This window comes from Bos javanicus, chromosome 2, assembly GCF_032452875.1.
Source record: "Bos javanicus breed banteng chromosome 2, ARS-OSU_banteng_1.0, whole genome shotgun sequence".
NCBI lineage: Eukaryota > Metazoa > Chordata > Mammalia > Artiodactyla > Bovidae > Bos > Bos javanicus.
Window position 1 is genome coordinate 34700614 of NC_083869.1, and position 15897 is coordinate 34716510.

Consider the following 15897-nt stretch of genomic DNA (forward strand, 5'->3'; position numbering starts at 1 on the left):
TACAACCACTATGGAAGACGGTATGGAGATTCCTTAAAAAAAAACTAGGAATAAACCACCAAATGACCCAGCAATCCCACTCCTACACATACACCCTGAAGAAACGAGGGTTGAAAAATACACAAGTATCCCATTGTTCATTGCAGCACTATTTACAATAGCTAGAACATGGAAGCAACCTAGATGCCCATCAACGGATGAATGGATAAAGAAGTTGTGGTACATATACACAATGGAATATTACTCAGCCATAAAAAGGAATGAATTTGAGTCAGTTCTGATGAGGCAGATGAATCTAGAACCTATTATACTGAATGAAGTGAATCAGAAAAGGAAAAATATCATATTCTAATGCACATATATGGAATCTAGCAAAATGGTTCTGAAGAATTTATTTACAGGGCAGCAATGGATAAACAGACATAGAGAACAGACTTATGGACATGGGGAGAAGGGAGGAGAGAATGAGATGCATGGAAAGAGTAAAATGAAAACTTACATTACCATATGTAAAATAGATAGCCAACAGGAATTTGCTGTATGGCTCAGGAAACTCAACCAGGGGCTCTGTATCAACCTAGATGGGTGGGATGAGGAGGGAGATGGGAGGGAGGTTCAAAAAGAGGGGATATATGTATACCTATGGTTGATTCTAGTGGAGGTGATGGAATTCCAGTTGAGCTATTTCAAATCCTGAAAGATGATGCTGTGAAAGTGCTGCACTCAATATGCCAGCAAATTTGGAAAACTCAGCAGAGGCTACAGCACTGGAAAAGATTAGTTTTCATTCCAATCCCAAAGAAAGGCAATATCAAAAAACGCTCAAACTACCGCACAATTGCACTCATCTCCCATGCTAGTAAAGTCATGCTCAAAATTCTCCAAGCCAGGCTTCAGCAATATGTGAACCGTGAACTTCCAGATGTTCAAGCTGGTTTTCAAAAAGGCAAAGGAACCAGAGATCAAATTGCCAACATCCACTGGATCATGGAAAAAGCAAGAGAGTTTCAGAAAAACATCTATTTCTGTTTTATTGACTATGCCAAAGCCTTTGACTGTGTGGATCACAATAAACTGTGGAAAATTCTGAAAGAAATGGGAATACCAGACCACCTGACCTGCCTCTTGAGAAACCTATATGCAGGTCAGGAAGCAACAGTTAGAACTGGACATGGAACAACAGACTGGTTCCAAATAGGAAAAGGAGTACATCAAGGCTGTATATTGTCACCCTGCTTATTTAACTTCTATGCAGAGTACATCATGAGAAACGCTGGGCTGGATGAACCACAAGCTGGAATCAAGATTGCCAGGAGAAATATCAATAATCTCAGATATGCAGATGACACCACCCTTATGGCAGAAAGTGAAGAGGAACTAGAAAGCCTCTAAATGAAAGTGAAAGAGGAGAGTGAAAAGGTTGGCTTAAAGCTCAACATTCAGAAAATGAAGATCATGGCAACTGGTCCCATCACTTCATGGGAAATAGATGGGGAAACAGTGGAAACAGTGGCTGACTTTATTTTGGGGGGCTCCAAAATCACTGCAGATGGTGATTGCAGCCATGGAATTAAAAGACACTTACTCCTTGGAAGGAAAGTTATGACCAACCTACATAGCATATTCAAAAGCAGAGACATTACTTTGCCAACAAAGGTCTGTCTAGTCAAGGCTATAGTTTCTCCAGTGGTCATGTATGTATGTGAGAGTTGGACTGTGAAGAAAGCTGAGCACCGAAGAATTGATGCTTTTGAACTGTGGTGTTGGAGAAGACTCTTGACAGTCCCTTGGACTGCAAGGAGATCCAACCAGTCCATCCTAAAGGAGATCAGTCCTGGGTGTTCACTGGAAGGACTGATGCTGAAGTTGAAACTCCAATACTTTGGCCACCTCATGTGAAGAGTTAACTCATTGGAAAAGACTCTGATGCTGGGAGGGATTGGGGACAGGAGGAAAAGGGAACGACAGAGGATGAGATGGCTGGATGGCATCACTGACTCGATGGACATGAGTTTGAGTAAACTCTGGGAGTTGGTGATGGACAGGGAGGCCTGGCATGCTGTGATTAATGGGGTCGCAAAGAGTCGGACACAACTGAGTGACTCAGCTGAACTGAATTGAACTGATGGCTAATTCATGTTGAGGTTTGACAGAAAACAAAATTCTGTAAAGCAATTATCCTTCAATAAAAAAATAAATTTAAAAAAATGGCCAGGGGCATCCCTAGTGGTCCAATGGTTAAGAATCTGCCTGCCAGTGTAGGAGATACAGGTTCCATCCCTGGTCTGGAAAGATCCCATATGCTTGGGGCAACTAAGTCGGTGTACCACAACTACTGAGCCTGTGCTCCAGAGCTGGTGAGTCACAATCAGTGAGCCCGTGTGCTGCAACTACTGAAGCCTGAGCACTGAGAGCTTGGTGCTCCAGAACAAGAGAAGCCACAATAAGAAGCCTGTGCACCACCACCAGAGAAAGCCAGTGCACACCAACAAAGACCCAGCACAGTCATAAACCAATAAATAATTTAAAATAAATGGCCATAGCTTTCCGTTCTATTCTAATCTAATATTTTTCCTATTTATTGAAATTTTTTCATTTGGTTATTTCATGTATCTGAATATTGAAAAAACCAATCTCTAGCTTTATGGATTTTTCTTTCTGTTTTTTCATGGCAGCCTAATTACATACTATGTTGAAAAACAAAAACAGTATAGCCTAGATAGGAGCCAAGATATATAGGTTCTTGTTCTACTTGCCACTGTAAGTTAGACCATATATCTTTGAGACTCAACTTATTTTATCTTAAATGAGGTGGTAAAACAAAGTTGTTTTTAAGGTCTCATACATTGATCATGAGAATTAATTTCCTAAAAATTATACATATATAGAATTATAAGGAAAAAAAGAGTAAAAAAAATCAGCTGCACCATAACGATGAACTAGACTAAGGAGAATAAAAGATATACCTGCAATTTCTTCTAAAGTATTGGCATGCATGTCCAGCAACACAGTTCCATTCAGAATACAACTTCTTAACTCAAATAAGCTGTGCAGTGAAAGAGTAGCCACATAAGGCTTGCTCCACCTTTCCCCTCCATCTTCCACATCTTCTTCAAACTTCAACCACCTATACAAATAAATAATATCATCAGCACACTGAGAGTTACACTGTAGATAAATGAATCTTTATCTCCATAATAAAGGGTAGACACATAAAGATATTGACATTATTTCTTGGTTTCAAGGGTTTTAGAAGTAAAAGCCAACACAAGACCTCTGGTTTATTTCATTTTAATTCCATTTAACATTCTATCTGTCACTGAAAGATATATTTAAAACAAAGAAAAACTTTAAGTTATTTTTATTAATATTTTGGCACAGGAGTGGCTAGCGGCAGTTGAGCGTCGCAGGAGCAGGAAGTGGCGTGAGGACATACCCCACGTCCAGGGTAAGAGAAACCCAAGTAAGCCGGTAGGCACTGAGAGAGGGCATCAGAGGGCAGACAGACTGAAACCACAATCACAGACAACTAGCCAATCTGATCACACGGATCACAGCCTTGTCTAACTCATGAAACTAGTCCATGCCATATGGGCCTGACAGAATGCAGTCCACTGGAAAAGGGAACGGCAAACCACTTCAGTATTCTTGCCTTGAGAACCCCAAGAACAGTATGAAAAGGCAAAAAGATAGGACACTGAAAGAGGAACTCCCCACGTAGCTAGGTGCCCAATATGATACTGGAGATCACCAGAGAAATAACTTCAAAAAGAATGAAGGGATGGTGCCAAAGCAAAAACAACACCCGGTTGTGGATGTGACTGGTGATAGAAGCAAGGTTTGATGCAGTAAAGAGCAATATTGCATAGGAACATGGAATGTTAGGTCCATGAATCAAGGCAAACTGGAAGTGGCTAAACAGGAGATGGAAAGAGTGAACGTCGACATTCTAGGAATCAGCGAACTAAAATGGACTGGAATGGGTGAATTTAACTCAGAAGACCATTTTATCTACTAAGACATGAGTTTGGGTAAACTCCGGGAGTTGGTGATGGACAGGGAGGCCTGGCGTGCTGAGATTCATGGGGTCGCAAAGAATCAGACATGACTCAGCAACTGAACAGAACTGAACTGTGGGCAGGAATCCCTTAGAAGAAATGGAGTAGCCATCATAGTCAACAAAAGAGTCCAAAATGCAGTACTGGGATGCAATCTCAAAAACGACAGAATGATCTTTGTTCGTTTCCAAAGAAAACCATTGGATATCATGGTAATACAAGTCTATGCCCTGACCAGTAATGCTGAAGAAGCTAAAGTTGAACGGTTCTATGAAGACCTACAAGACCTTTTAGAACTAACACCCCAAAAAGATGTCCTTTTCATTATAGGGGACTAGAATGCAAAAGTAGGAAGTCAGGAAACACCTGGAGTAACAGGCAAATTTGGCATTGGAGTACAGAATGAAGCAGGCAAAGGCTAATAGAGTTGTGGTAAGAGAATGCACTGGTCATAGCAAACACCCTCTTCCAACAACACAAGAGAAGACTCTACACATGGATATCACCAGATGGTAGACACCAAAATCAGATTGATTATATTCTTTTCAGCCAAAGTTGGAGAAGCTCTATAGAGTCAGCAAAAACAAGACCGGGAGCTGACTGTGGCTCAGATCATGAACTTCTAATTGCCAAATTCAGACTGAAATTGAAGAAAGTGGGGAAAACCACTAAACCATTCAGGTATGACCTAAATCAAATCCTTTATGATTATACAGTGGAAGTAACAAATTGATTTAAGGGACTAGATCTGATAGACAGAGTGCCTGATGAACTATGACATTGTACAGGAGACAGGGATCAAGACCATCCCTAGGAAAAAGAAATGCAAAAAAACAAAATGGCTGTCTGGGGAGGCATTACAAATAGCTGTGAAAAGAAGAGAAGAAAAAACCAAAGGAGAAAAAGAAAGATATACCCACTGAATGCAGAGTTCCAAAGAATAGCCAGGAGAGATAAGAAAGCCTTCCTCAGCAATCAATGCAAAGAAATAGAGGAAAACAATAGAATGGGAAAGACTAGAGATCTCTTCAAGAAAATTAAAGATACCAAGGGAACATCTCAAGCAAAGATGGGCTCAATAAAGGACAGAAATGGTAGGGACCTGACAGAAGTAGAAGATATTAAGAAGAGGTGGCAAGAAAACACAGAACTGTACAAAAAAGATCTTCATGACCAAGATAATCATGATGGTGTGATCACTCACCTAGAGCCAGACATCTTGGAGTGTGAAGTGAAGTGGGCCTTAGGAAGCATCACTATGAACAAAGCTAGTGGTGGTGATGGAATTCCAGTTGAGCTATTTGAAATCCTAAAAGATGATGCTGTGAAAGTGCTGCACTCAATATGCCAGCAAATTTGGAAAATTCAGCAGTGGCCACAAGACTGGAAAAGGTCAGTTTTCATTCCAAGGCCAAAGAAAAGAATGTTCAAACTACCGCACAATTGCACTCATTTCACACACTAGGAAAGTAATGCTCAAAATTCTCCAAGCCAGGCTTCAGCAATAAGTGAAGCATGAACTTCCAGATAGTCAAGGTGATTTTAGAAAAGGAAGAGGAACCAGAGATCAAATTGCCAACATCCGCTGGATCATCCAAAAACAAGAGAGTTCCAGAAGAACACCTATTTCTGCTTTATTGACTATGCCAAAGCTTTTGACTGTGTGGATCACAATAAACTGTGGAAAATTCTGAAAGAGATGGGAATACCAGACCACCTGACCTGCCTCTTGAGAAACCTCTATGCTGCTCAGGAAGCAACAGTTAGAACTGGACAAGGAACAACAGACTGGTTCCAAATACGGAAAGGAGGATGCCAAGGCTGTATACTGTCATCCTGCTTATTTAACTTCTATGCAGAGTACATCATGAGAAATGCTGGGCTGGATGAAGCACAAGCTGGAATCAAGATTGCTGGGAGAAATATCAATAACCTCAGATATGTAGATGACACCACCCTTATGGCAGAAAGTGAAGAGGAACTAAAGAGCCTCTTGATGAAAGTGAAAGAGGAGAGTGAAAAAGTAGGCTTAAAGCTCAACATTCAGGAAACTAAGACCATGGCATCTGGTCCCATCACCTCATGGCAAATAGACGGGAAACAGTGAGTGACTGTATTTTTTGGGGCTCCAAAATCACTGCAGATGGTGACTGCAGCCATGAAATTAAAAGACGCTTACTCCTTGGAAGGAAAGTTATGACCAACCTAGACAGCATATTAAAAAGCAGAGACATTACTTTGCCAACAAAGGTCTGTCTAGTCAAGGCTATTTTTTCCAGTAGTCATGTATGGATGTGAGAGCTGGACTATAAAGACAGATGAGTGCTGAAGAATTGATGCTTTTGAACTGTGGTGTTGGAGAAGACTCTTGAGAATCCCTTGGACTGCAAGGAGATCCAACCAGTCCATCCTAAAGGAGATCAGTCCTGGTTGTTCACTGTAAGGTCTGATTTTGAAGCTGAAACTTCAATACTTTGGCCACCTGTTGCAAAGAGCTGACTCATTTGAAAAGACCCTGATGTTGGGAAAGATTGAGGGCAGGAGGGGAAGGGGACAACAGAGGATGAGGTGGTTGGATGGCTCAGCGACTCAATGGACATGAGTTTGGATGAACTCCGGGAGTTGGCGATGCTGTGGTTCATGTCGTTGCAAACAGCCAGACACGACTGAGTGAGTGAACTGAACTGAACTGAAAATTATATTAATATAAGTGTTTAGTCGGGCTTCCTTGGTGGCTCAGTGGTAAAGAATCTGCCTGCCAGTACAGGAGATGTGGGTTTGATCCCTGAATTGGGAAGATCTCCAGAAGAAAATGGTAATCACTCCAGTATACTTGCCTGGGAAATATCACAGACAGAGGAGCCTGGCAGGCTACAGTCCATGGGGTGGCAAGAGTCAGACAGTACTTAGCAAGTAAACAACAACAAATGTTTATTCAGTGGTCACAGGGAATCTGTAATAGAACTAATAAAGAGAGTACACTTCATGGAATGATAATAAAATGCAAAAGGAAATGAAAGAGTAGTCATTTTTATTTAGTGCAAAGTCTAAAAACAACATACGAAACTTTTGAAAATTTTGCCCTTTGATTTTTAGAGAAAGTAGTATAATTTGGGGATTATTCTGCTGGAAAAATACATATTAGGCCTGCTTGAATAAAATCTTGTGATTGCAGTCACTTCTAGGGACTAAATCTATAAGAACTGAGCTCAATTTGCATTACCTAAGTGTTCCTGCCAGGGCTAAGAATAGAAGACTCTTGATATCACAGTGCCAAATGGGAAACCACTGCCTTCTTGGAGTGAAATGAACAGTAATATCTGAGATTTTTTTCTAACTAAGATAAATGGAAGGAATAAAGAGAAATTGATGATTTTACTGCTTGGCAGTCATACTAAATATCTTATTCTTTTAAGAACTTCCTTTTTAATCTCAGTAGATAACCAATTTAATTCCACCATTTCTAACAAACCCTCACCTAAATGCCTCTCTTTTCTTCACTCCATACATTTTCCTCATTTTTTTCTTCTCCTTGTCACTTTTGCCCTAACTTCCTCTTGCCGTGCAATATCACTCGAACTTCCTCTCTCTATGATATTATATTACTGTTTTACATGAAAAAATTACACAATCCAACACTCCAACTCCAACAGAGGACAAGTATGTTGTCTAGTAAAGAATCAGTATACTGGCCAGCTAAAAAAGCCAACCAAAAGGGGTAGTCAGAAAGATTAATGTGTAGAGTTCCAAGAAAGATAAAGAAACTCTGGATCTGTTCTTAGTGTTCAAGGGCCAAAATGTCAGGAAGTAAAAAGGAAACTAATAGGGAAAAATGGCTATATCTGCCACAAGTTTAGAGAGGGGAGTATACCTACGCCCACCAGGAGTTTATAGAATGTTTGAAGGTTGAAAAAACTTACACTTGAGCACAAATCATTGACAGCATCTCTTCAAATGGTGGCAATATTATAGCAATTTTATATATACATGTATATACAACATATACATGTATTTTTGCCTACACAGTTCAGAATATTTTCATATTAGTGAATCTTAACAATTTTTACCCCTTTCGGGGTCATTATGCATCAGAGACCATGTGATAGTCATTAATAAGGCTCGTCAACTATAGCTTAGCAACCGAACAACAACAAAAGATTCAGTAACTGCCACAATAATCAAAATATATAACTGCTCCATCATCACAAATGAGCTTCCTTTATAGTCTCCGTCTTCACCCCGTTTCTGTCCCCTAGTAATCATTAATCTTTTCTTCATCACTATAGTTTTGTCATTTTGAGGACATTCAATTCAGTTCAGTTCAGTTCAGTCACTCAGTCGTGTCCAACTCTTTGCGACCCCATGAATCGCAGCATGCCAGGCCTCCCTATCCGTCACCAATTCCCGGAGTTCACTCAAACTCATGTCCACCAAGTCGGTGATGCCATCCAGCCATCTCATCCTCTGTCGTTCCCTTTTCCTCCTGCCCCCAATCCCTCCCAGCATCAGAGTCTTTTCCAATGAGTCAACTCTTTGCATGAGGTGGCCAAAGTACTGGAGTTTCAGCTTCAGCATCAGTCTTTCCAATGAACACCTAGGAGTGATCTCCTTTAGGATGGACTGGTTGGACCTCCTTGTAGTCCAAGGGACTTTCAAGAGTCTTCTCCAACACCACAGTTCAAAAGCATCAATTCTTCAGCGCTCAGCTTTCTTCACAGTCCAACTCTCACATCCATACATGACTACTGGAAAACTATAGCCTTGACTAGCCAAAGTACTGGAGTTTCAGCCTCAGCATCAGTCTTTCCAATGAACACCTAGGAGTGATCTCCTTTAGGATGGACTGGTTGGACCTCCTTGTAGTCCAAGGGACTTTCAAGAGTCTTCTCCAATACCACAGTTCAAAAGCATCAATTCTTCAGTGCTCAGCTTTCTTCACAGTCCAACTCTCACATCCATACATGACTACTGGAAAACTATAGCCTTGACTAGATGGACCTTTGTTGGCTAAGTGTGTAGTCATACAGTTTGCAACTTTTGGAGATAGACATCTTTCACTAAAGTACAATGTCTTTGAGATCCATCCAAGTTGTTGTATATATCAGTAGATTGTTCCTTTTTATTGGTGAAAAGTTTTCCACTGTATGGATGTATCCGTTTATTTAACCACTCACCCAATGAAGGATATTTGAGTTGTTTATAGGTTTTTGCTATCACAAATGAAGCTGCTATGAACATTCATGTAGAGATTTTTGTGTGAATGTGTTTTCATCTCTCTAGGATAAATGCCTAAGACTGTGATTGCTGAGTCTTATTCACTAGTACATGCTTAGTTTTATAAGAAACTGTCAAACTGTTTTCTAGAGTAGTGCTACCATTTTACATTGGTGCCAGCAATAGCAGAGAGATCCAGTCTCTTGAATCCTCATCAGCATTTGCTATTATGACTTTTTAAAAAAAATTTAGTTATTCTATTAGGTGTGCAGTAGTATCTCACAGTGGCTTCAATTTACATTTCTCTAATGACTTATGATTTTGAACACTGCTTACATCTCTATTTGCAATGTGTTTCTCTTCTCTGAAAGGTCTTTTTTTGTTTGCTTCTTTTTGCACGTTTTCCTAATTGATTTGTTTTTATACTGTTCAACTTTGAAAGCTTTTTACATATTCTAGATATAATATTTTTGTCAAATATGTGGTTTGCAAATATTTTCTCCCTGTCAGTAGTTTGTCTTCATCCTCTAACAGGTTTTGTTTTTTTCACAGCAAAAAGTTTTTAATTCCAATGAAGTCAAATTTTAAAATATTTTCTTTTAGTTAAAAGATTGTGCTTTCAATATCATGTCTAAAAATTCATCTTCTAGCCCTTGGTCCTGAAGATTTTCTCCTACATTTTCCCTAACGTTTGTATAGCTTTATATTTTACATTTAGATTTACGATTTATTTTGAATTAATATTGTGTACACTGTGAAGTTTAGATTGAAGTTAATTTTTTTTTTTACTTATAGAACTCTAACTGTGCTAGTACCATTTTTTGAAAAGACAATTCTTTCTTCACCTTTGTCAAAAATCGCTTAGCTGCACTTAGATTCAGTTCAGTCACTCAGTTGTGTCCGACTCTTTGCGACCCCATGAATCGCAGCACGCCAGGCCTCCCTGTCCATCACCAACTCCCAGAGTTTACTCAACCTCATGTCCATTGAGTCAGTGATGCCATCCAACCATCTCATCCTCTGTCGTGCCCTTCTCCTCCTGCCTTCAATCTTTCCCAGCATCAGGGTCTTTTCAAATGAGTCAGCTCTTTGCTTCAGGTGGCCAAAGTACTGCAGTTTGAGTTTCAACATCAGTCCTTCCAATGAATATTCAGGACTAATGATTTCCTTTAGGATGGACTGGTTGGATCTCCTTCCAGTCCAAGGGATTCTCAAGAGTCTTCTCCAACACCACAGACCTTGGGTTAGTCTTTCTTAATTCTCTATTCTGTTCCATTTTAAGACTACTTCCTTTAGAATAATTTCCTTCAAATTGAGGGTTTGGTCTTTCAGAAAAGAATGGAGACTCTTGGGAGTTTCATGCAGTTTGGATTACCAAATATAAGTTATATGCATGGATGGTTTGATATAACCATTATGAGTATTACAGGAGGAAGCATCAGATGCTTCCCATAGAAAGGAACCCACGAGTTACAAATATCAAGTTACTAAACACTTCAAGATTCAGTGCTTTATGCCAACTCCAGAATGATGCCAAAAGCTTCAAAAGATATTTAAATGAATATATTTTAAAGATATATACGTATATCTCTCTTTTCTGTTTTTCATTCCATTTCATACTCTAAAGATAGAAATTAGCAGGCCTGAGAACACACCAAATCCTGTTTCAAGATCTGTAGTCACTGAATATACTGTCAGTTGCAAAATGCCTGACTGCAGTTAATGACCTAAACTGCTGTAATTTATTCCAGTTTTCAAATAAACTCAGCTGACACTTGTTTGACTAGCAAACCAAAGCAAACAGGAGTCTCAAGAGCATGAATGAGATGTGAAAGACAATAAGAAAAACTGAAATTGTAGGCCAATTGCATGGTATTTTCTATGGGGGAAGGGTGGATTTAAACTCTTTGAGTTTATTTTCATTTCTTTCAGTAAGTCTGGGTCTGTTTTCATCCGTAATTAACACATTGGAATCTCTTTCTACTAAGCAACAACAACATAAAATAGGTGTTTCCTGAATTCTTTGAGGATTAAGTTGATGATAATCTCCTCTACAATACACATATAAGAAATCTACAAAATAAAATTCTTCTGTAAATTAGAAATGGACTTTTTCTATGGAATTTAACTCTTTCTGTTTATTTTATTCTCACTAATTCAGTTTACCTTTTCTAACAATTTTATTCTCTGATTCTATCCAAATAGGGAGTTACTGTATCATCTAAAATCATAGCCTTGGGGAAAGTCATGAATTTTCAAGAGAAAACATCTTTTTATGGGGTAAAATTAAGGATATTGAGGGTTAAAAAGGAACATGGATAGGATAGGGGCTGGAGAATAACATATGTGATCATAAAGTGCCTATTTCAAGGGGAAAGGGAAAATAAAATATATCCAAAGTTAGAGTTTATTGACATTCAGTTCAGTTCAGTCGCTCAGTCGTGTCCGACTCTTTGCGACCCCATGAATCACAGCATGCCAGGCCTCCCTGTCCATCACCAACTCCTGGAGTTCACTCAAACTCACGTCCATCGAGTCAGTGATGCCATGCAGCCATCTCATCCTTACTGACATTAGCTATTCTTAACCCATATTATTTTCACACCTCACACTCCACTTGAACCTCTACCAATTTTGAATATTGAATACCTTCACATCATGAATAAAATTGGTTTGATTTAATCATCTTTTTCCACATTACCATCTATGTATCAGAGGCCTAACTGCTACCCCTTGGTTTGCCTCTGCTGAGCTCATTTGTGGGTAACATTTTTAAAGGGCAACCACAGTGAGTCAAACATGTTGTTTCCACAATTGCACAGCTGTGGTACCTCTGCGTACTTTTCTATTAATAACATTACATGCTATTTATAAGCAGGACATTGTAATTGTGCTGATTTCATGAGCCCAGCCATATGGCTTCTTTTAGGGTCTTTAAAAGTGAACAGCTGGTTTTCACAAACATTTATTAAATAATTATGATTCAAAATTTAGCTTCAAAATCTAAAACTTTACCTAAGCTTTAATTGGCAACAACAGTGGGCATGAAAATTCTAGGTGTGATATGTGGCAGGTGCAATGTGCTGATAAAATATCCTTTTAATTTCTACTATTAGGGTAGAAAATTATTAATTACCCCTGGAATACTAATCAAAAGAAAGAAATAGTTCAAATGGTTAGGCTAATGATCTATTAGAATTAAACTGCATTTGAAAACTCAGACAGAGTCATGAATTAACTAAAATTAGTCTTTTTAGATGAACTAGGTTATCCAGAACAAAATTACTTTTACCACATTAAAACCTACTTCATTTCTAAGTCCTCAATAAATATATTCTGTTCTTTCCTGAAGTATTGTGCCTCAGCCAAAATTTACTACTCTTCTCTTCAATGTCTGTTACTATTTTGACTGCTTATCAGATGTTTATTTGAACCTCAAATATATGCACCAGAAGCAGGGCTAAGAACACAGGTCCTATCTAATAATATTAGAGAATACTAATAATTAACTAGATCATCTCTTTCATTCTTTATAAATAAGTAGCAACATATTTTGGTGACTTAGAATAAAATGTCGTTCAAGTTAATCCATTAGACCATGATAAAACCTTACCTGCTCAACTGTGATAGGCAGAGAGCTAGATTCTGGTATTACTCTGCTATCTCCTAGCTTGAACAGAGTGGGAAAGTTACAAGAAGTTAGTGTTTAAAAGGAATAGATCACCATTTGATCTAGAAGGTAAAACTCTAGATTTTTACGTCAGAACACATATTCCTAATTCTCTGCTCTATTCTGAGGGATGAGAAAGAAGAAATACATTTTTTAAAAAATGCTGCCAAGAAGTAATTCTCAGCAATTGATTAAAGAAACTGTAATCAGAGCTGTACAGTCATCATAACCATCAATCTTCTTCGTTTAAGTCAGACAGGAACTCTTGTTTCTTAGAACTAGTTGAGGATGGATGATTCTAGCCTTAAACAGGGAGGTTTGCACTTTAAATTCCTTATCAAAAACTTTTCATCATAAAAGAGCAAAATTTATAAAACTAATTGGTGGAGAATATTATCATATATTGTTTTTCTGTCATCAAAAAAGATGAGCACATATATTATGTCTTTGAAAATAGTACTTATGTTTTGATGCAGTTCAAAGAAAAAAATTAGGTAGATGGTTCTTAATCTTAAAATTTTCCAGGTCATATATTAATAAAAACTGTTTCAAATTTAGTTCTACATTTAAAATATTAAAATAGCATCAGAAAGAATTTAATTTATATATATTTTTTCATTAAAAAAGGGTAATTCACACAGAATAACATACCCTAGTTTTAAGGCATTAAAAAACACAAATAACAAAAATGAATGCCTTGAAATAAAACCAGTAAAGGAAATAAACAGCTAGTTCTCCAGAAAAACATAAAAACATATGAAAAGATATTCAATCTCACTAATAATTAAAAATACAGATTAAAACAATGAAATTTACTTTGCACCTATAAAATTAGCTAAAATTTTTACAAGTTTGATGATTTTCGGTAGCAACAGTTTGAAGGAAATAAGAATCCTCATACATTATTGAAGAAAGTGCAAATTATCAAAATGTTTTATCAGGGCAATTTTGTAATATCTACAAAAGTAAAAAGTCTGCTCTCTTTGATATACAAATCCCACTGTCAAAAAGTCATGCTACATAAATACCTACAAAATAATGCCAAAATATATGTGTAAATGATTATTACAGGAAAAATAAATAAATAAATAAAACAATCTAAATCCTTATAAAGACTGGCTGAATAAATAAAGTTCATCCATATAATTAAATGTAGTGCAGTCATTAATGAGATTAAAAGGACTGAGTAATCTACACTGATAATGTGGAAAATGATCCAAATATATTAGGTCAAAAAAACAAGGCATGAACACAGTATAAATTCCTCTTATATAAACATAAAAAGGGCATACATTTACATGCAGATGTGGGCATTAAAATGTTTATGAAAAATATACAAGAAGCAATTAACAGTGATTGCCTTTGAGGAGAGATACTATAAATAAGAATAGAACAATACTCTTGCTTTTTTACTTTTCTATGCCTAGAGTTAAATGTATGTGTGCTCAGACCTGTCTGAAGTTTTGTAACCCATGGACTGTAGCCCTCTAAGCTCCTCTGTCCATGGGATTTCCCAGGATCTTTAGGGGATCTTCCTGACACAGCAATCAAACAGTGTTTAAATGCAAGATCCAAACTCTGTCCCTGAGCCCTCCTGAATCTACATCTGAAAAAGATCCCTGGCAATATGTAAAACTAAAATTTGGTAGTTCCGTTCAGTTACTCAGTCATGTCCAACTCTTTGCGACACCATGGACTGCACCAGGCCAGGCTTCCCTGTCCATCACCAACTCCTGGAGCTTGCTCAAACTCATGTCCATTGAGTCAGTGATGTCATCCAATCAGCTCATCCTCTGTCATCCCTTTCTCCTCCTGCCTTCCATCTTTCCCAGAATCAGGGTCCCTTCTACTGAGTCAGTTCTTCTCATCAGGTGGCCAAAGTATTGGAGTTTCAGCTTCAGCATCAGTCTTTCCAATGAACACCTAGGACTGATCTCCTTTAGGATGGACTGGTTGGACCTCCTTGCAGTCCAAGGGACTCTCAAGAGTCTTCTCCAACACCACAGTTCAAAAGCATCAATTCTTCGGCACTCAGCTTTCTTCACAGTCCAACTCTCACATCCATACATGACCACTGGAAAAACCATAGCTTGACTAGATGGACCTTTGTTGGCAAAGTAATGTCTGCTTTTTAATATGCTGTCTAGGTTGGTCATAGCTTTTCTTTCAAGGAGCAAGTGTCTTTTAATTTCATGGCCGCAGTCACATCTGCAGTGATTTTGGAGCCCCCCAAAATAAAGTTTCATTGTTTCCATTGTTTCCCCATCTATTTCCCATGAAGTGATGGGACCAGATGCCATGATCTTAGTTTTCTGAATGTTGAGCTTTAAGCCAACCTTTTCACTCTCCTCTTTCACTTATCAAGAGGCTTTTTAGTTACTCTTCACTTTCTTCCATAAGGGTGGTGTCATCTGCATATTGGAGGTTATTGATATTTCTCCTGGCAATCTTGATTCCAGCTTGTGCTTCTTCCAGCCCAGAGTTTCTCATGATATACTGTGCATAGAAGTTAAATAAGCAGGGTGACAATATATAGCCTTGATGTATTCCTTTTCTTATTTAGAACCAGTTTGTTGTTCCATGTCCAGTTCTAACTGTTGCTTCCTGACCTGCATATAGGTTTCTCAAGAGGCAGGTCAGGTGGTCTGGTATTCCCATCTCTTTCAGAATTTTCCACAGTTTATTGTGATCCACACAGTCAAAGGCTTTGGCATAGTCAATAAAGCATTCAATATCATGGTAATCCAAGCCTATGTCCCAACCAGTAATGCTGAGGAAGCTGGAGTTGAACAGTTCTATGAAGACCTATAAGACCTTTTAGAACTAACTCCCCCAAATGATGTCCTTTTCATTATAGGGGACTGGAATACAAAAGTAGGAAGTCAGAAACACCTGGCTCCTACTGCTGCTGCTGCTAAGTCACTTCAGTTGTGTCCGACTCTGTGAGACCCCATA

The 15897-nt window shown here is 38.3% G+C and overlaps 1 protein-coding gene across 8 annotated transcripts in view; it reads right to left on the reverse strand.

Annotated features, from left to right (window-relative positions):
* Nucleotides 1-15897, reverse strand: part of SLC4A10 (solute carrier family 4 member 10) — a 343489-nt gene that overhangs the window by 147150 nt on the left and 180442 nt on the right. For all 8 annotated transcript variants that reach the window (XM_061436804.1, XM_061436824.1, XM_061436845.1 and 5 more), the window contains exon 5: nt 2967-3127. In XM_061436804.1, the coding sequence (XP_061292788.1) occupies nt 2967-3127 (161 nt within the window). The remainder of the gene's footprint in view (nt 1-2966; nt 3128-15897) is intronic.